Below are 22,843 nucleotides of genomic sequence, written 5' to 3' on the forward strand. Positions count from 1 at the left end.
CAATTTTTATTCATTTTTTTTTGTACATATACATACCTAAATTAAAATAAAAGAATTTATTTTGCGTTTTTCACTTATTTTTTCATGAAAACTCAACCTCTTCTGGATTATATTTCAGGTGCATTCTCTGTATATCGATTAGATACACGAGAGCACCTATCGTGTATCAGTATAGCGTATCGCAGCTAAACGCCTTCGTATCTTCATTATCCATAATGCGTCAAGCTTTAACGGATGGGGATACGACAGCGAGGCACGACAAGATAGGGCAATTTTTTTTTCCATAATCATACGATGCAATAATCGTACGATACAATTATCTCTTATGAGCTATCTCATAATATTTAAAAAGTGAGAATTTTATTTTTCTACTGTAAATCTTATATAAATCAGATTCTTAAAATTGTGACGTTTTATTTGTGACGCTTTATGTTTACGTTATGCGATTTTTAACATAAAATTTTTACGATTGTAGGTACAAAAAAATGAATGCTTAGCTGGAAAACGATTAGAAACGATAAGTCTTTATGTGTTGACAAATAACTAAAGCTAAAAATCTCTGTATAACTTGGTGTAAATTCGATTTTTAACTAAAAATGAAACAAAAACCGTTAGTACAGTTGCCGTTCCACTTTTATTAGTGTCATTGTCATATCTCAGATATAAAAACAGATTATAAATATTGAATATCTGTATAATGCACAATGTGATATACGTATGTACTTTTAACGTATGAACTTGTTATGGATTGTTACGTGACGACATTCAATATAAAAAATTAATACTTTTTTTGTAAATAATTGCACGTTTCAAATTTCACATGTTTTAAGTCAGCTTTTTCTTCCAGAGATACTTTTATTCTTAAAATATGTGTTGAACATCAGACGAGGTGTCTCATGTTCTTTTCTATTTTCAGCATATACTCGTTTGTCTTAGTCGGACATGGACTCATTCGTTATTTTGATGTAAAAATAAAGATGTAATTCTTGCTGTACATAAACAACACGAAAGAATGTTCTGCAATTTATTTCAGTTGGGCGCGATGTTGCAAAATATTATTCTCTCTCTTACAATTCCAAAATTATTTCATAAAAGCACTCGAATAAAATTGTAAGCACATTTCACAATTCGATAGTAGTATTTAATATTTATTTTTAGTATTTTTATATTGAAAGTAAAATAAAATAAAATTATTTTTAAATAAACTATATTTATGTATTTTTTTTATAGATTGTGGATTTATCTTATACATAAATCACAGCTTTCTGGGGGAAAAAACACATATATAGATAACTTTACTTATTATAAATTTAAATTTAGTAAATATACTCTCAAATGCTCAAATAATAACATATTTAAAATTTTCTTATTTTGTACTAGACTCGAGTTACATTTGTACAAAAATGTAAGAGATATTCCATTAAGTCTATAGAGATAGCGTATTTAAAAATTTCTCCCCGTTTTTTTACATCATGCGCAATGATTTAGTACTTGTGTTCTATTTAAAAGTGTTACTTTATTTCATGAATATAAATTCCGAAGGTGCTATTTACGTATTCCTCGCGGACTATTTCAAGAAGCCGACACAACGTTGCATGACGTTTATACCGAAGGAAAAGCATGTGACGTAAAACGCTCTGATTTAAATTTTCCTGCTTGCTTTTCGCCGTAGCTAGATATGTAAGTTTATACTTTTTCTGCATTTGCATTTTTAGCTTCAGTTACGCATAAAAACGCGTAAAAACATATCGCATTTAACTACTTGCTAGCCAAGTATTCGCTCTTTTGTGTTTGCAAATACGATTTTACAAGAAAAAAGTGAAATAATGTAAAGCATGATTAAAACGAGCGTTGCGAATCTAAAGATAAATAAAAGTCTTGCATATAAATATTGATAGATTGAAGGCAATACTATTCGCACAATAAAATAATAACTTTTTACACATTCTGGGTACCCAGTATTTTTGTCTAAACACTCGGTTTGCACAAGCTCTGTGCAAGAAAATATTTTCTCTTTTAATCCCTACGGTAATTAGCCCTTAAAACCGCTAAGTACGGCTAATGAAATCTTATCCGCAGTCCGGATGCTTCCAGAGCTGTTTCACGCGCTACGTACTAATTACGCCGCCGAGAACTTTTTTGCCGGATCAACAAGGTTAAATTTCCTTTGAGGACGCACCTTCTCCGCCCTCACGCGTCGCGGCAGCATGCCATCTTACACGCGGGCAACGCTGGAGGAAAAAGCTTATCCGGGACTACTGCTCGACGATATTTTATACTCGCTGCTTTGTACTCTAAGCAGGTTTGCAAGCCTTAAAGCCAGTAGCCCGTAACGGATTACGACGTGTCGCGATTTAACGCTCTCCGCGCCTTTGTTTTCCCACTAGAGGTCCATTCAACATATCCGTGACCGGACTCGTAGAGATTCGATTTTCAATCGTCCGTGGAAAGACCGCGATCGACGCGAACCAATTGTTTCGATTGCGAAGTCTTTCGAAAAGTCTTTTTGCGAATATATCGCGATGAACTTGAGACATTTAAATTGAATGTAGGACGCAATTTTATCTTTCGCGAAGCAATGCGACCAGCAGCGGGGCAAACGGCGGATCTATCATTCGCGCGAGAAAAACTTTAGCTCTTACTTAACCGCGAATTCCTTATGATGGATTATTCCCGGCGTCGTTTATATATTTCTCTCGAAATAAATTACCTTGGAAATTCTCACGGTGGATCTCTTAATTGAGGAATGCGGTTTATTAACGGAGAGGTCAACTTGGAAATACGGAATTTGATTGAAAAAGAGAATTATCGTTTTGCGATTCATATATGAATTTCTCCTGACCTACATTCGCGCCCGAAGAGCTTAAATCAACAGCTTTCCAGGGCAAAGTTACGATTCGTTTTAGCCCCTAGCTTATACGCTAAGTATGTTACTAATAATAATGAAGATCGATAGTTGGTTATTTATGGAAAATACTATATTCTATAATACGTAATGTTGCAAAACACAGAAAATAAAGATGCCATTTTTGCATCGCAATCTTATTACTACGTCCCATCAGATAAGAGAAATAATATCAAGCAAATATGCTTTAGAAGTTAGCAGAGATAAGATTTGCATTGACTCGTAATAAGAGTAACGGACAACTTTCTTCCGTTACAGAAGATAATATATACATTATTGCAGAGATACGATATTTTCACGATGTATGATGTATTGCATTCGACTTAATATAGGTTTTATGCAGATTGACTTTTCATCTCACGGGACGATACATCAGATTCTCTATGATAGCGAAGGTTAAAGTTATCGGCAAAAATGCCGAAGTAAATCGTATATCTCTCTGTTTTGCAATATTACGCGGATCAAGAAGTCTCAAATAGAACCTGTGCTTGAGCTAAACTCTAAAGTCAACGTGATGTCGAAAGAAAAAAGTTCTCGTCTTAATACGAAACAATTAAAACTGTTACCTATAAGTTTGTTCAAAAAACGATCTGTAAATAAATTATTGTTCTGGAAACGAAAATCGATTGACTTTGCGCACTTAAGAGAACTCCGCTGTTAAAGCGGAGAAAGTCGATAAAACTTGCCGGATATTTTCGGCAATATTCTTCGCGCTACACCAATTCGTAACGCGATCTCGGGATAAAACGTAAGTTTATGTGAGGCACGTAAGTAGGTCGGCATCCTCACTGCGACTGCCGGCTCAATTTTTAATGATCGATCGATAAATTAGGGACTTAATGTTGGTCGTTTCGAAGGGATTTTCCATCACATGGATTACGGAGGCGTGTCCCGATATGGAGACACGATTAAAGCCGGTAAACTCGCGGAAGGGAAGCGTTTTATTTCCGAGCAGAAATTACGCGATATTGCCTCGATACTGTAGGAGGAACAGAACTCACTCGGTACAAGTACAAGTTATTAAACGATCTCAACAACGTTACTTCACGATGGCCCTAGAACTCATAAAGCAAGGAACTCGGCGCTCCGTCGTCGGTGTATCACGGCTACTCGTTTTCTCAGCCATGTGAGTTTATTTCTACGTTGCCATTATCAGACGAGATAATTCCCGCTGACAACGTGACAACAAAACCGCGATTACGCGTTCTTGAGCATTGTTTGCCATCCAATTAAAACGAAGGCGAAGAAAGAAATTAATTAAAAGTATTCTGCAATCTAGCAAGGTTACATCGGGTAGTTATAAAATTGAAATTGTTTTTCTTGTAAAAGGAAAGAAATAAAATCTGACCTTATACAAAGAAAATAAATTAACGGAGATTTCAAGCACAAACAACAGTTGATAGAATAATGCATCAAATTATTAGGAGGAAACGATCACCCCAATCACGGCGAGAAAAAAAAACAAAGTCGTAAAATCTCCCTCATCGTAAGAGATCAAAGTTCATTCTCAGTGGCTGTCATAAATGCGTAAGTCATTTTGCGAAATTTGCGGTTTCTTATGACTCAGTTTTAAGACCTTTACGTTGCCATCGCGCCAAGAAAAAAAAAAGCTCGACCGTAAAATCCAGTCCTATCTACAAATAAGCGTTTCTTCGCTTATTTTTTAACCAGAGTGTTCTCAGAGTCGTCCCACAGAGTGTTCTTCTCAAGAAACCGAGATCGTAAAGTCGGATGCGCTTATCGAATACGCGGTACGATATTGTTTCTTTACGATCGCGGAATCGTAAACCGTACCACGGCTTACAACGCGCAGCTCTGTAGTTTCATTCAACATGCGGCACGAAGCCGCGTATTATATCTGCAACACTCTCGATCGGTCTTATTAAATTCTCAATCTCAGTGTTTTAATCCAAAACCCAGATCTGGATAGGAAAGGCGAGCAAAGAAAACCGGCGATGGCGACCGTCGCGAGCCACCATACCGTCGTCTCTTTTCTAATCCCTTCCGTACGATCTCCGGTGGTTGAAAAGCTCACGGTATACACAAGTACCCGCCTCGCCGCGACGCGCACTTTTTTATTATTCCATGGCGTGTGAGACGAAGCTCGCGTAGGGCGTGTCGCGCAATTTGCATTCTCATTACCATCGGCGGTTCTTATTTAAATAGGTGAACAACTGCAAAGCACTCCGGTGGTCGGGAGAGCTCGTTAGGCGAGCCCTCCCCAAGGTGAGAGAAGGAGAGGGTGGCCGTATGCACAGGTACATCCGTTGCACCTTACGCTCTTCCGACGCACCACTCACCTCGACTCTCCGCAGATCATGCTGCTTTCAACCCCCTCCCTTTAAGACGCAGTCCAGCGAAGAAGGAAAGAAAGAGAAAAAGGGAGCCGGATGACTGCAATTTCGCGCGAGGACGCGAATCCTCGTGGTCTCTGACCTCGCGCAGCTCGGTGGAGAGGGGGGAAGGCAAGTGGGGGGGAATCTTTTAAATTCAACGCGGTACGCTTCATTAGTGGCTGTGGTTTGCTCGGCGGCCGCAACGATTTAATCCGAGCTTGCGCGCGGCGTCAAGCTGCGCCCGCCATCCCGAGGAAATTCAATTTCGCTACGGCGGTAATGGACCAGAACGTTTCCGACCGGAGAGTCAAGCCGACTCTTGGAAACGCCGATCGACTCTCGATGTATCCCGCCGAAAGCGAAATCCGTTGGAACGTAACGCGGATGCCGGGTGGCGCGGCCGGGTTCGCTTCTAAACGCTCGCGGCGTTCGATAGTTAATCGCGCGCGAGTACGACACGAACGACACAAACGGCATCGACGGGAATGTCTGGCCGACAAACTTTTCGATGGGAAAGAGCGTCGGGGATACGCATGTGAAATATCGAATACACGAATCCGGCAACTCCCCCGAAAATTCGGCACAATTGATCGGGGATTTTTAATTACGTGATCACGACACGAATACGAACCGTGTAGATTTTATTGATTCCGAAATTGTTTAACAAACAGAAACGATCTGATCTCAATGAAAATTTGGAATTACTGAAAATTTATCTCTATGCGTTATTCTGAATTCCTTAACTTAATATTATTTTAACTTTTCTTCTAAATCAGAGAACTCTAAATTTGATATACATCAGAGAACTTTTCGTTCTTGAGAGATATTGCGACATTGATCACATGCAAAAATAATAAGTTTATTTTATTATAAGTTACCTTTTAAACTTTATAAATATATCTTATTATATACCTTTTATTCAATCTTATTTAAGGATGTGTGTGTGTATCATCGGTACAGTCTTAGATGTATAGGACATAATTTTCAAAGCGCAATTTTTGTAAAATCAGTGAATTAAAATCGTTATATCTCAGCAACCGTTTAGTGGATTTGTTTCTACTTTTTTGTAGCACATCAGGAAGACTAAAAGAACATTCTCACAAATTTTGATCCACTTGGTAGCGCTTTGAAAATTATGTCCTATACATCTAAGACTGTACCGATGATACATCCTTAAACTTTCATTTGGTTTTAATTTTCACTTTTTCATTTTCCACTATGAATTTAATTATTTGAAATACAGTTATCTGTATTTAATTTATCACCAACTTGATTTAACGCAGGTAAATCAAGTGACTAACAATATATGCCAAAGGCAGCATTATTAATTGTAATATATTTGAATCTCATAAACACTGGATTTGTATGAAAATTGTGCTACCCAATATAAATATTTTTAGAATATAAAAATTAAATATGCATATATATAGAAACTTTTGCTTGCAATTGATAAAGTTGAATTGTAATCAGAGAAGCTAACAAAACGTCTCTATATTATATTGACGAAAATATTTTTAACGCGGAAGGGAAGTGATTGCACTCGTTTCTAGATTCACAAACCTGCCGAATGCCGCGACATTACGTAACGCTATGCAAATATTGCGCCAAGTCCTTCGGGAGTAAAACGTCGAGTACACGGAAGATTTCTCGGTTCGGAAACAAGAGCAACGGGCGAAGCTTCCGGAAGTTATAGCGCGCAACAACTTTCATGCTTACAAACGACGAAGTTCGACCTTACAATTCGATCTAATATATTACAAAGATATGCGTATCTCTTAGAATTTATAATGATACATAAGCTCACTTACTTCCGAGGCAACGGCAACAAGCATTTCATCTCGTTTTGTGCTTTTCTTATCTGTTGCCAGTTTCCGTAATTTAGAGACTCGTATAACGTATAACTGAATTCCAGTCTATTTCCGCGCAATGAGGCGTACTTGGTTATCTTTATCTCAACCTGAATACTACTATTATATATTTATTAGATTATTATAATAGGTATCACAACTTTAAAAATCTAAAATAAAATCCCTAAATTAATTCTCTGCTGTTATTTTTTTATTTTTGTTTGTAACAATCGAGAAGTAGATGCAGATTAATATAATTCAACCGTGTAATTTAAACTACATAATTAGCTTGTCACCTAATTAGGTTGAAATTTAATTAACCGCTTTAATTTTAGCAGAAATAATGAATCAGATATCTCTCGTGAAAAGCGAATTAATTAATGGGGATGCGAACGAAAGAATGTCTGAAACGGTCACTCTGGAATACGGAATTTCCACGGGGGAACGGGGGTGGAGAAGGAAGGGGGGAGGGGCCTAAGCAGAGAAACTGCGATATAAGCGCGAGCGAATTAAAAAATAAAATCCCCTGGCGTAAGAGTCGCGAGGGCATATTGATTTTTCTACTCCGGCGCTGCTGCAGCCAATGACCTAACGTTATACCCCCGGCTGTAAGCACGGCCCTAACAAAGTTATCCGAAGAATGACGTGCCGTACACGATGTAGCACGACGGAAATCGACGCCCATTTACCACTTCGTATTCTCGATCATGTCCCCACACGTGACCCCAAACCGCCCCGCGCCGCGACCCGGGCGCCGTCTTAAGACACCATCTGGCAACCGCCCAATCCGGTCATATTTTTCCGATCGTAACGGGTCACGCGGGTATGTGACAGCATCCCCGAGCCACGGTGATTTACTGCGGGCATTAAATTACGACCGTCGGTCGGCTGATCTTCGGGATCGGTATCTTTTGAACGAGACAGGAGCCCAATGACCAACGATGCTGTTGACTTCTTTTTTTCTCTCTCTCTCTCTCTCTTTTTCTCTTTTATATATATATTTTTTAAGGACGTTACCCGTCGGATTTTCAGTCCCCCGGGATCCAACCTTGTCCTGTTGAAAATTGAGGTTTGTTCAGGAAGTATATGTGTGTACATGTTTCGTGGTTCGTCGAAAACAGGATAACCATATTTTTCTGTAGACGATCTGAGCCATAGACGAGACAAGCAACGACAATTTCTGAGAAGAAAACACACGGAGCTGGGATTCGTAATCTCTCTTGTTATCGAAACCGGAAAAAAGGGGAAAAAAGATAAATTTGAACATATGTACCTAACGAATTAAAAATAGCGGTTTCTTCTGAAACACAATTTAAATATTACATTCTTCTAGTGCAGGAAACGATTAATCCTGCATCACTCGCGTGGGGTGTAAAATACATCGCAGCCTTAAAAATTTACTAAATTCACAAAGTAAATTCTTTTCATTGATTGAACGCGACACAAATTTCACAATTAAAGAAAAACTTTTGCACTTATCTTTATCTAAAAGATATATGGAACATTATTTCATTGTAACTCATCAAAAAGAACAATGAAAATTGATCCATATGAAAGAGATATGGAAGATATGGGGGGGGGGGGGGAAAAACGCACTTCACGCGATAAAAAGTATGTAAAATATGTAAAATATGTAAAACTTCTTTCGCTTTACGAAATCTCTTTATACATTCTTATTGTTAGAAATTTTTCAATTCCAGCTCGCTGTTGACAACTGTACAGAATGTCTCGATATTAAATTTCGATATTAAATCCGATATAGCCTAAATCTGAAGTCTCATTTATATGTCGACGAAGAATCAAATAAAATACCGATGCTGTTTAACCCGTCAAGTATTTCTAGCCACTTCTGAACATTTAATATCTTGAAAAGTTGAGAAGTCGTTATATTTGAACGACGTATTCAACCGTGTATTTGCGAAGAACAGCGAGCCCCCGTCATCGTATTCACGTTCAATTTCATTCCAGGCGATGTTTCTCATTGTTCGCAGAACCCGCGGCGGTGCGTGCGAAATCCGAGTGTCGGCGCGAGAAACGATGAACGAATCGGGACGAGCCGGGAACGAAGCGGTGCGATAATAATAATATGTGGACGACGCGGCCACGGACCAGGCGAAAGTGGCGACAACCGTCGACCCCGTCGTGCAGAGAACGTGACAATCGGTGGTATCGGCGTCGGGACGGCTTCCGCATCATCTACTCGGTGATACTGGCGGCCTGCATGGCGACGCAGGAAGCGAGGGGCGCCAAGTGTCCGCCACCGGACACAATACCCGGCTGCCCGTGTTACAACTTCGAGAACGGCGGTCTGTTCCTGGAGTGCGCAGGTGCCACCGAGGAGTCCCTCAGGAACGCTTTGTCCGGCGTGATACATGCCGCTGGCGAGGAAGGTAAACCGTCCATGATACAGCACGCAAAAAGCGGAGATCAGCGGGGAGAACACGTACTCCGCTCGCATACATAAGTAGAAACAGCAGCCGGTGTACGTTCGTAAAACGGTGGTAACGTCATACTGGCGGGAACAGCTGGTGCAAAATAAAAAAAAAGGAAAAACTCGAGAGACCGTTTCAGTGTCTGTGCAAATAGTTAATAAGCTATATACATTTTTTAGATCTTACTTTCTTTATTTTTTTAGCTTTCAGTTTTCAAATGTCAAGTAGCTTGACATTAAACTCGGAAATATCTTAACTGTATTTCTGGAATATCTCTCTTATAAGAACATTTAGTTTTGCTAATTTAATAAAAGATATTTCACATAAATTAATTTGACTATATACATGTGTATAAAAATATAGCACAATTTATTAATTTATACTCTTCTTTAATTTTACATATTTTTTATAAAATTTCAAAAAAAAACTTCTGATACTATTAATTTAGATTCTGTGTTATTTTTATTACATCCTATATTTTGCAAATATTTCGTTTTCAATGGTAAAAATTCTCAATGTTTATTTATTGAAAAGCGTAATTTGTTCTTTTTATTTGTGTATATCAATATTTAATAAAATATTTTATGCGTAATACTTTACCCTATAAAACATAAGAAAAATAAAAAGAAGAATTTAACTTTGAATTTCGCGATTGTAACTCACAAAGCATGTCAGTGGGGCTTTGACTGAAATATCTCGCGATTGTTCCAGGAGCGCTCGTTCAATCATTGAGCGTGTACGAATTGGATCGGAAAGTAGAGGAACTTCGGTCCGTCGCTTTCCCGGCGGGCTCGCAAATTAGGCATCTACAAATATCGCATTCCGCGATACGCGAAATAAGCGAGGATGCTTTTACGCGGCTCAGTAAAAGCCTGGAATCCTTGGCACTCGTATCCGGTCGACTACCTCACGTACCTCAAAAGGCTATGGCCTCGCTGAGCCTACTCAAAGCGCTGGACCTGGAGGCCAACCTCGTTTACGAGCTGCCTAGCTTCAGTTTCTTCGGGCTCGCGTTAATTAAACTGAACCTAAAGGGTAATCAAATTATGAAAATTTCGGAGTACGCCTTTGCCGGGCTCGAGGGCACTTTAAAGGACCTGGATCTGGCGGAAAACAAGATCAGAGTATTCCCCATGACGTCCTTAAGAAGATTAGAACATCTCACGTCCTTGAGGCTCGCTTGGAACGAGATATCGCAGCTCCCGGAGGACGGCTATTCCAGACTGGACGCTTTAAACTTCCTCGATCTCAGTAGCAACAATTTCAAGGACATTCCGCTCAATTGCTTTCGCTGCTGTCCGTCCCTAAAGACCCTCTCGCTTTATTACAACGCGGTCGAGTCGGTCGACAAGGATGCCTTTATATCGTTGATCGATCTCGAATCGATAGACCTCAGCCACAACAAGATCGTGTTTCTTGACGTGGCCACCTTCCGTGCCAATCAAAAGCTCAGGTCGATCGATCTCAGCCACAATCACATACACTATATTCGGGGCGTGTTCTCGAGGCTGCCCGAGTTGAAGGAGCTCTTCCTGGCGGAGAATAACATTCTCGAAATACCGGCGGAAACGTTCGCCGGTAGCACGAGTCTCTCGGTTGTGTATCTCCAGCAAAACGCCATCCGGAGGATTGACGCGCGCGGCCTGGCGACGCTCGGTCAATTAGCGCAGTTACATCTGAGCGGAAATTACATCGAGAAGGTGCCGCGCGACTTTCTCGAGCACTGCGAAAATCTCTCGACCCTGTCATTGGACGGTAATAACATCCGCGAGCTCGAAGTGGGCACGTTCGCCAAGGCGAAGCAACTGCGCGAGCTCCGGCTGCAGGATAATCAGATCACCGAAGTGAAACGTGGCGTATTCGCACCGCTACCGTCGCTCCTCGAGCTACATCTGCAAAACAACGCTATCACGGACATGGAGACCGGCGCGCTGAGATCTCTGCACAGTTTGCAACATGTGAATCTGCAAGGTAACCTTCTGGCCGTGCTCGGTGATGTGTTCCAAGTGTCGAACGACGTCGGCCAGAGCGAAAACAGCGGTAGCTCTTTGGTCTCCATTCAACTAGATAACAATGGACTCGGCGTCCTACATAATGATTCATTAAGAGGCCAGGCCTCGGTCAGGATCATGTGGCTTGGACATAATAGGCTGACTCGTCTTCAAGCTCCATTGTTCCGTGACCTGTTGCTGGTGGAACGTCTGTATCTCACGAATAATTCTATCTCGCGGATAGAGGACACCGCCTTTAAACCGATGCAGGCGCTCAAGTTCTTGGAGCTTAGTATGAACCGACTGAGCCACGTGACCGTTAAGACCTTCTCGGAGCTCCACGAGCTAGAAGAACTTTATTTGCAGGACAACGGTTTACGCCGTTTAGATCCTTACGCCTTGACGGCTCTCAAAAGACTGCGTGTCCTCGATCTGGCCAACAATCATTTGAATGTGCTGCACGATAAGATCTTTCAGGAAGGGCTGCCGATCAGAACGCTCAACCTGAAAAACTGCACCGTCAGCGTGATCGAGAACGGTGCCTTTCGCGGACTAAACAATCTCTACGAGTTAAATCTCGAGCACAATCATTTCACTGCCACGGCGTTGGACCGCCTAGACATACCGGGATTAAGAGTCTTAAGAATATCGTACAACAACTTTAGTCAGATTAACGCGAACTCCTTGGACGGCCTGCCATCTCTTCAACATTTGGCGATGGATTCGTCACAAATCTATAGAATGCCGGCCGAGATATTCTCGAAGAATAAGAATCTAGGGAAGCTATTGCTCAGCTACAATTTACTCAAGGTACTGCCGGCGACGCTGTTCCTGGGCCTGGAGGCGCTCAAGGAGGTCAAGCTCGACGGCAACAGGTTCCAGGAGATCCCGTACGATGTGTTCGCAAACGCCACCACAGTGGAATTCCTCTCGTTGGCCAACAACGTTCTTCACCGCGTGGACATGTCGCGACTGAATGGATTGATCAGTTTACGAGAGCTCGATCTACGCGGCAACTACATCATGTCTCTCACCGGCTTCGCCTCCGTCAATTTCTCCCGCCTGATATCCGTGGATCTGAGCCATAATCACTTAACCGCTCTTCCGGCGAATTTCTTTGCTCGCTCGAATATGCTGCGGAAGATCGAGCTCGCGGCTAATAAGTTCCGGCAAATACCCGCCGTTGCACTCACGGCACAAAATATACCCGGTCTGGCCTGGCTAAACGTCACGGCTAATCCCCTCGTGAGAATACACGAGATCAGCTCGGAGGCGAAGTATCCGGCTCTTCAGGAAATTCACATCTCCGGGACGAACTTAACGATAGTTACCAGCCAAGACTTCGAGGCGTTTCCCGCGCTGATGCATCTCTTCATGAGCAGCAATATGATATCGAGAGTGTCGCCCAGCGCGTTTCGTAGCCTTTCGAATTTACTCACGTTGGATCTTAGTGTTAATGAATTGGAGTTACTGCCACAGGAAAGACTGAAGGGATTGGAACACCTCAGATTACTGAATCTCACGCACAACCGTTTGAAAGAGCTCGAGGACTTTCCACCTGACCTTAAAGCTTTGCAGGTACTCGATCTCTCGTACAATCAGATAAGCGGAGTGGGAAAGGGCACGTTCCAGCATTTAGAGAATTTAGCCGAGCTGCACCTCTACGGCAACTGGATATCGTCGATCTCGCCGGACGCGTTCAAACCGCTGAAGAAGCTCAGGATTTTAGATCTAAGTAGGAACTACTTAGCGAACTTACCGCTGAATGCCTTTCGACCACTCGAAACGCAAATACGGAGTTTACGGGCCGAGGGTAGGTACAATTTATTACTTTTTTCACAAGTTTCGATTTTATTACGTTACGTATTTACGAAAGTTCATTTGCTTGCGATTTGCACGAAATTACAAGAGTAATTATATAAAGAAATCGTGCGACACATTTTTATTACAATTCGTTATTATTCGTTAAATTGTAATAAGATGACCGTTTCTCTTTTCAATTTCCATCCTTTTATTTTTGAGAACCGCAAGTCATTTCCTGTATAAAGTATTTTTACGTTTTGAAACTGTTATTTTGCCGTTTATTGCGAGTTAGCACGAAAAAAAATCTCTTACGACGATATTGCTTGCACGTATAAGCACACGTGACGCCATTCACACGGATCGTATCGCGTTATGTTCGACAATAGCAATCTTAACCGGTGAGATGATTGGTCGCATGCAAAACTCACCGCCGGCGCCGGCGTATCTTCGCATGCGAGCGGAACAGTCGAAAATAACCCCGTCGGGTAGTTACACTCGGAGCTCCTCGACGCGTCGAGTGAACTATATGAACGTAGAGCGCACAATCGCGAGCTACGTTACAAAACATCACGGTGCTATACAACGCGGGAAGCGCGGCCTGCGCGGCTATAACGTCACGGTAATTTAGGTTGCCGTAAACGTCGCAGCGCTTACGGCAAATCCAAACATTCCGGCGCTTACGCGAGACTCTCACGACAATTACATTGTGGTACGATAAACACTTTTCGAAGACCAGCGGAACAAACGCCGATAATAATACGCTTGTAAATGTCGAGACTAAGCTCTTCCATAAGATAATCACGGACATTAAAAATCCGCGTAGAAAATCCACTGCACTGCGACTGCGAGTCCCAGGAGCTCTGGGAATGGCTGCGCGACCACCAGAAGTTGGTCGGCGGCGGAATGAGCCGGAATCGCGGGGGCGGGCTCAGGATGAACGACGTGGACGGCGGCCTGTTGAGATGCGACCAGCCGCCGGAGCTGCGCGGACTGGTCTTCCTGGATCTGGACCCGCACGCCTTCTGCACCGCACCGCTGGTCCTGAAATTGGCGATCCAGGACATCCAGCCGTTCTCCGTCCTGGTGTCGTGGCAGAGCAGGAATCATTCCGGCCTGCGCGGCTACCAGGTGGCCTATCACGCCGTGGACAATGTCGACGAGGTACCGAAAAAACATCAGGCACTCTAAATTGTGTATAGCGTTACATGTCGTTCCTAAAAAGCGAACACGGGTACAACATGGGGTATAAATCGAACGGGCGGATAAAATGTAAAGTGTAAATGGCGTTTGATTCAATCGATATAGCCGAGAATCTCGTTGTCTATCTCTGTCTCTCTCGACGAGGCTCTAGCTCATCCTTCGCAAAAACGTATCGTCACATCCGACACCGTCCTCGCTGATCGATCGGCGCGAACGCGCAAAAAAGCGACGCGGCGTTTCGGTCGGATTAAGTATTTTCGCCACTCCCCGAAAGAAATCAAATTTACCCATTTTTATAGTAATTACCCGCTAGATAATGCATACCGGTATGCTCGCACGTGCAATCGCTGTGCGCTTATTATTCCGTGAGAGAGAATTTTGTATTATTCCAGTAACTGAAAAAAAAGAATAAAATAATAAATAAAAGAATATTTTGTAAAAATAATATATATATATTTTTATAGGAAACATTTATGCTCTTTTCTTAGATAGTACAAATAAATAAAGAGTTATTTCGGGTATATTTATAAAAAGTTGAATTTTTTTATGAAAACACTAATATATTATTTTTTTCTCTAAATTTATTCGGAAACCCCATAAACGTGGCGTCACTTTTATCGCTCTAAATTTCAGGTACGTGCCAAAATACTCGAGCCGAACGCGCGCTCGGTGAAACTGTCGAAATTGTCGCCGAACACTCGCTACCTGATCTGTGTATTCGGTCTCGGTAATTGGATGACTTCGCGGATGGAGGACGGCCCGATGGAGCAGCTCAATTTCACGCAGGTCGAGATACTCGCGTCTACGCCGAGCTCGCAGATGACGGACTCCGCGACCAGCCGTTGCACCGATGTGAAGACGCTCGACGCGCCGGACGCGATAATCAGCAGCGATGGCTCGGCGATGGGCGACGTTGGCAGTGTCAGCAGCTTCCTGACGAGGCGGCTGGGCTTGATAGTCGGCTGCTGCATGGGCTTCATCGTCTTCCTCCTCCTGGTGTCCGTCTTGGGTTACCTCAAAGTGAAGAAGCAGCGGGAGGCGGTCAAGAGGGAGCAGCAGCCGTTACCGCCGGAGTACATATCGTATAGGCACTTCAGCATACAGAGCGGTGAAGCCGGCCACGCCGCTACCAGGCAGACCAGCCAGGACGGTCAGAACTCGAATTTCATCAACAACACCACGCTGAATGTATGAGAAAAGCCGCGGAACTCCCGACTCGTGGAGGTTTCGAACGTGTGAGCAAGGCTCGAGCGAATTTCGAGTGTGTTGTTAACCGGTTCGAAGGTCTCCCCGACTCGCGGGAGTTTCGAGTTTACGCGCCACAGAGCCACAAACGGACAATGCCGACTGTCGTATTTTCGGCAACGACCGCCGAACTGTTTTACGAACTGAGAAATTATCGCAATTAGCAGTGCTGTGCGCTCAAGTAATACGCACTGAGAGTGCGTATCATTGACTCGATGAATGCTCGACGAAGATACGTCGTTCTCGAGAAGCATCACTACCAAAAAAACTGGCCATGCCAGACCTCTGCGTTAATGCGGCAAGGAAGAGTTTAAGCGAGTGAGTATGCGTGTAAAAGAATGTGAAAGAATGCGCGGGCGAATGGGAATCTTTATTAAAGTAACGGAGCATTTTATAAGGGATTTTCTACGAGTCTGAATTCGGTTCCAAGTAGGTTTAATCACTCACTTCACGTGGCATCGTATTGAACGAACGCGATCGAACGGATGAAATGTCTCGTAAGAATTGTACAGAACAGGAAATTGATTTCGGTAATGTACGAGCAATGTGAGCCACACGGAGCAGTTTCTTGTATACTCTAAAAAAATCTTATAAGTTTTGAACAAGACGAGAGATATCGTACTCTCCAACTCTGCAATCAAGAAAATTAAAAAAAAAAATCGACCCGATCACTGTCGGATTTTGCTTTGGGACATTATTGGATCTTCGAATTTAGTAATGCGGAGTATAAAAATCAATACGCGCCGTCTGAAAGACTAAAGCCGCGCGATATACATAGAACATAAAGTTGGGCAAATACAAGAAGCTTACTCTGAACATAATGAGTGTCGTTTTATCCACGAGAAATCGGTCGAATTCGCGGATGCCGAACGGTGCTTTGGAGGAGGAGGAGGCTCTCTCGCATCTTTGTGTAAAATATAACGCTCAGTCTTCTTCAAGAAATATGAAATTTTGAGGAGTGTATGAAGATCTCGAAGGGTCGCGCGTGCTCCCCGGACAGACTGTAAACGACAACGGGGGGAAATAGACGATAGATAGACGTTGCTTCCGTGTAATACACGACGCGCACTTTGCCGAACGATTTACGACTAAACACCGCGTTATTACGTGTCATCCCGGGGGCCGCCACTCGCGGATGAGATCGGACGGGTGTGAAGTGGTAGAAGCTATTGTGTTTTCTTAATGGCTCGGCAAACCGCGTGGGTTTAGAACGTCATCCACGCGCCGATCTCGCGAAATGGCGCGCCATTTTGCGGTGAACGCCCGCGGTACGACGGTACCATCAATTTCCGATTGGGCCGCGCGCGGATCATCAGGGTGGCGGGACGGGAAAAATTGCTCATCCCTGCGAGCGATCGATTGCACGACGGATTCCAGATCCTCCGGCGATGAAAAAGTAAGAGATGCAAAAAAAACGGGAGGGGGTATAAAATTTAAAAGAAAATATATCCCACACTCGGTTAGCGTTCCAGCGGGATTCTGTAGAATAAGATGCAAAAGCATCCGATGCTAAGTGAACTTTTTTCACAGCGAACACAAGATATGAATAATTCTTTTATTGCCTATATTTATAGAGAATGAATTCTTTCAATGCGAAAACAATACTGATTTGTCAATAAATAGATAAAATATTCTGCTAAAGTCCGCAGAAGGTAATAAACGTGCGATGGGTCAGATATAAAAATTATACACACGAATCTGTTTTAGGTTTTCGTTTTTTCCTTCTGGGTCAAATTATTTGCATCTGAACGCTAACCATTCCTGGAGAATCGGCGATTAAAGGTGACGTTCTATGGATCGTGTTTAGAATCTATAAATATACGTGAAACGATTGTATATAGATACATACGTATCGGGAAAACTATGTATTCAATGGTTAAGGATGTCGATATCACCGAGATTATTATCATAAAAATTCTGATGATCTCTTAAATAGCGAAACAACAATAGTAGTCGAATTAGCGTCGGCGCGTCGATCCACCCCCGATTTTTCAGGAGGCCAACGAGGCCAGATCCATCAGAACTTTTATCGCGATAGACCGATGTAATGCATTTTGCATTAGGAATGAATGACGTGCCCAGATGTGTTACGATTTTTCAGGATTCGATTTAGATTAACAGATTGACTCGCTCGATATCGCCGTTAACCGGTTAGTATAATCGTCGTGTCGAGTATTAAATCCGCAAATGCAACGAAACATCGCGTTTAGCGCGGGACAATTTTTAGTGTCGACGCGAATCCCGTATCGGCGTTTCGACGAGACGACGAAATGATTATCGAGGTGACATGCGATATCCAGCGAGCTCGTTATGAAAAGTCGTTATACGAAATGCAGCGCTGCGAGAAAAAAACGTAGCTGCACGACGGACGCGTTCAACGGTAATTCGTTATCACGTTACCGGATCGTTTCGGTATCGGCCGGCGGGAAAGGCCTCCACATTTCCCGGCCGTGAAGAGAGAAGAGTCCAGGGAGAAGGAGAGCGAAATCTCGCGCGCGGATTGGCGAAATCAGCGCGAGGTCTGCGATGTATGCGCGTTCTCGTTACACACTGTGTACTGTAATATATACGTACGTCACTGTAATAAAAATGCAAATTCTTTTGTAAGCAGGTGTTTTTCATCTCCCGTGTGGCTGCTGCTGCGCGCGCGAGTGCGAGCGAACGAGGAGAAACGTGTTAATCCGTCCGGGGCCGATATCGCCGAGCGACGAGATTGAATCATAACCGGCCGAGATTTTTCTTACTTACATGCCCCTCCGTGTAGGTATACGACGAAGAGAAACGACGCGGCAGTTCTATCCCGTCGTCTTCTATCTCGCGGACCCTTACTACCGATCGCGCGTAAATGCCCCCCGATTTTACGAAGGTATATTCCAAACGCACGGCGGGGATTACATTTTCTCTATCGCGTTATATGCCTTATCCTATATAGACTTCCACTAGAGTATGGCTTATACGGAGAAGCGAGATTGATTCATGGAATATATTAATTTCCATCGGCGATATCGGCCGATTTGACGAGTTTCATCGAATTCGCAATCACAAATGGACCCGCCGATGTATCGGTGGATATAAATTGACAACTTTTCGGCAGACGGAATACGAATATGAGGCAATCTCCATCGCGGACCTGCCGTCACAAAGAACAGGATGAAGATAACTTATTAACGGTAAGCTGCACAGAATTCTTTATTGCTTTCGTATCGATTTTCTCGATCGGCGCACCTTCAAAGGATAATAAGTTGATAAGTCAGTGATATGAAAACTTCGCGGTATAATGCAAAAACATCTATATAGAGACGCGATTATATATAATTGGCAAACTATATCTGCATAAATTTCTCCAAATAGGAATTCTCCAAATTCCTTGATTTGTTAGACCAGTCGATTAGACGAAAATGAAAATGAAATATTTTACCTGCTTATTTGCGAGAAATAGTGAACTGTAAAGAGTTAAGCGTTTATTTTTTTATTATAATTGGTAATTATTTAGTATAGAGGGCCCAGCTCTACAATAATCTTGACTTCGACACAAGATTTTAGCGTTTATTATTTAGTGAAAGAGTTATTAATAAATAAATCATATAAATCATATAAACGTGTATTTAATGTTGAATTGAATTGTAACTGAACGAGTACTACATTTTTTACATATTTGCACATTAAGTATAAATGTCTGAGCGGGGGAGGGGCAGAGATGAGAGAGAAAGTCCCCTCTGTTAAATAATTACCTTAAAATTTTGTGTTATTTTATGTTATAGATTAAGATCGCGTTTCAATTTATCGCCTAGAATGCGATACTCGGCGCAGGAAAAGATCGTAATAACGGACACCAAAGCTATTTGTCATATTCGAACACGAAACCTAAATAGCGACAACATCGAATGCCTATATCGCTCGTACATGTGCCAATAAAACCGATATTCCGGTCTTATCAACGTCGGAACACCACGTGGGATGAAATGCCAAGACATCTCTGCGAATAACGAGGTCCGCGGGAACGGGAAGCCTTGTGGCTCCCGAGAGGCGCAATCGGAATTCGTAAAGTATGCGACCTGCTCTCGTTTATTTCGGCGTCCGCGCCACCGACGACGGGGGCGGTTGCCTCTTTAAACTCGTACCCTACGTCTCGTATAAATTTTCCAGCGTCTCGACGAAACGCTTCCCGTCTGCTTTATCGTATTTCCTTGCAATTAACCCCACCCCGCCGCTTGCCGCGCCCCGCGCGACTACCGCCTACCAGCCCGCGTTGGATCGCGAGGTAGAAGCGTTCTGCATATTTCATTTGTTCTCGGATGCGCTCCGGGAGGCTGAGCGCGTCCCGGTTTCGTTCTTCCGGAATTGCAAGGGCGGTGACCCGTGGTCAGGAAATTGAAACTCACCGTTAAGAACACGCGTATGTGCCGCGCCGATGGCGGTTCCGGCCGGTCGGGCGCGAGGACGGAAGCTGCGCGAGGAACATTACGCGGTGAACAACAAACGGACGATTGAGCGCTACTACGTTGCCGGTAAAAAGAAAGCAATTATTCTCGTATAACTATAATTAATGTGAGCTAATTAATTAACTCTCCGGCAAAGCGGAGGAAATTCGTAATTAGTCTGGTTGAGCGCGAACATTCGCGGGGTGGGGTGGGGGGTTTCGGTCGAGCACCGGTATTGTCTCAGGATCGATTGGCTAAGAAAACAATCGTAATTTTATCGTGTGTAAATATCATTGATTTTTTATTTTTATATCGCGTCTTTCCTTCCACTGCATCGTATGCAACAGACAAGGATATATTTTTTTCGTAATTTAACCTTTTCTAACGGGACCCGTATCTTCTTGTATGTCTTCGGACGTTATTTATTGCTGTCAGGGTACCCAAAAAGGGACATTAATACTTAAACAGGCGTACAGGATGTTTAATGATTAAAGACTGTGAGTTATCGCACGCTCTCGTGCCACCTGTCTGCAAATTGCTGACCGTAAAAAGAAGATGACACGGACTAAAACAAAAAATACCCTCGAGTCGCTATCAATTTTTCCGTTTCCCACGCTTCGTTTAATGAACAGTGTCTAAACAATTTCGCGAATAGGTACAAAATTACGAAAATAACACTTTCTTTTACATCTTTTTATATCTCATCACATTAATTCAGTTATAAAAATAAATGTTTGAAAACAACAACGAGAAATATTAAAAGAAAGATTACAAAGAAAGTGTTCTACAACGTTTGACAGAATTTATCTGGCACGGTAATTTTGCGAGAGAACACAAATGCGTTATGTATGTACAGTTTTCATTTAAATGAATACTTCAAAATGACTAAAAGTGAGCTTATTACATTCCAAATTTTAATACGCGACATTATCACGCACGCGGTACATTTAACTAAAATTTCGTACCTTTATTGCATTTTTCAGGCTATTCTCGATATTCATGATACGCGCTACCTGCTCAATTGCGCGCGGGAGAAGGATACATTCATTCGTATGTTGTTTGTCATTTATTATTTATTCGTCATATACATCATTTGCATTATTTCGTAATTAAAATAACTTTTTTGTGTTTACTTCATTTTGTTTAACGGGAGATATAATAAAAATGTTAATTGTTCTGCATTTTTAAGAGTATAATTCTGCGTCCAACTTTCGTTATGCGCAACGTTGAACGTTGGCGTGATGGTTCACTACGGAGTAATTGCAAAATATTCTGATTATCATGTTAGAAGACAGTCGTGTCGCCTTAGTGTAGTGGTTCCATTAAGTAAAAACTCAAATAAACGCGGCGCACAGATCAATTCTTAATTATTATTGTAATCGTAAGCGATACAAGGAGATTAAATCGATTAAAAGTCAGACATTCATAATATTCTCTTTTAAAATCTGCTCCATCCATTATTTTTTTGGACGTTCTTATTGTATCGCGAACAACTCGAGCATATAATTGCATCGATCGATTCTCCGGCGGGGCTCACACATATATGCCGGTACATATATACATGTACATCTTCAGAAATCCGAGATTCCTCTGGAACGCGAAGAAGAACGAGCGTGTACGTCGTTCAGCGATATCCAGGTATTATCTTTCAGCTAGTGAGTAATGTATTTAATCACTTGATTTTTATCGGGGTGAAGAAGAAACGGATTCGTGACGGAAGTAAAAACAAACGGTCTCTTTCATTTCTTCAATGCAAACCCAGAGATTGAAGATTTAACTATATTTTCTTTAAACACGGAAAGAACGGTTTTGTTGAAGTATCTAAAAATTTAGCTAGATACAGATCTGAAAATAATTTGGTTGCACCATTAAAATAATTGTAGTAGGTCGCTGAAGTGTGATGATAATGCTGTAAAAAATTTTGATACTTTAGCAATCAGTTTGAGTGTTCTACTTAATTATTTTGATGGTGCAACAAAATTATTTTCAAATCTGTATCTAATTAGATTTTTAGATACTTTAGATACAACCGATACAACAAAACCGTTCTTTCCGCGTAGTTATTTTGGATGTTGTCTCGATGTTTTCGATGTTGCGATTATTATATTAATGTATAAACGTTTATTATATTTTTAAAAAAGTATGTCCTAATACTGTCATTTTTTATCATTCCATTACCGAGCAATTTCTTTGCATCAAAACTTTGAAGTGTTTCAAAAAAAAGATTTCTCGTTCTATTCTCAAAGCTTTCTACATTTCTATATTAAGTATTTCGATAAGTGACTTTTTCAATAAGAAGTTTATTAAAATTTGTACGAAGTTAGATAAAAAATAAGGCTTTATTATATTCATTCGCGCAACGTTGGCAGTACAAGGTCTGACGCTTTCAAAATTTGAAAAAGAATGATTCATCCACACACACACACACACACACACATCAAGCTTCATCTAGACACGCGTGGTCTGCAAAAATATGGAGGCTGCAGAAAATTGTAAATCACGAGACGCGTAACTGTAAGTTAAAGGAAAGGTTTTCGTGAGCATAATCTATATCTGCCTTGTCACAACTTCGATACACGGGCAACACGGATTTCGCGGTGCTCGCGCGATATTATGGGAATAAGTCAAACTGGACGTTTAGTAGACGGTAAAACGCGTTTATA

General features: G+C 42.0%; 1 protein-coding gene across 5 annotated transcripts in view; it reads left to right on the top strand.

The window, feature by feature from the left end:
• LOC143895955 (uncharacterized) overlaps nt 1-18,368 on the top strand; it is a 162,776-nt gene extending 144,408 nt beyond the window's left edge. For all 5 annotated transcript variants that reach the window (XM_077403487.1, XM_077403485.1, XM_077403488.1 and 2 more), the window contains 4 exons: nt 9,080-9,478; nt 10,232-13,324; nt 14,138-14,475; nt 15,148-18,368. In XM_077403487.1, the coding sequence (XP_077259613.1) occupies nt 9,175-9,478; nt 10,232-13,324; nt 14,138-14,475; nt 15,148-15,708 (4,296 nt within the window). In that variant the 5' untranslated portion in view covers nt 9,080-9,174 and the 3' untranslated portion in view covers nt 15,709-18,368. The remainder of the gene's footprint in view (nt 1-9,079; nt 9,479-10,231; nt 13,325-14,137; nt 14,476-15,147) is intronic.
• Nucleotides 18,369-22,843: the final 4,475 nt, after the last annotated feature.

This window comes from Temnothorax americanus, unplaced genomic scaffold (genome assembly GCF_048541705.1).
Source record: "Temnothorax americanus isolate GAGA-0224 unplaced genomic scaffold, ASM4854170v1 Scaffold17, whole genome shotgun sequence".
In the NCBI taxonomy this organism is placed as follows: Eukaryota; Metazoa; Arthropoda; class Insecta; order Hymenoptera; family Formicidae; genus Temnothorax; species Temnothorax americanus.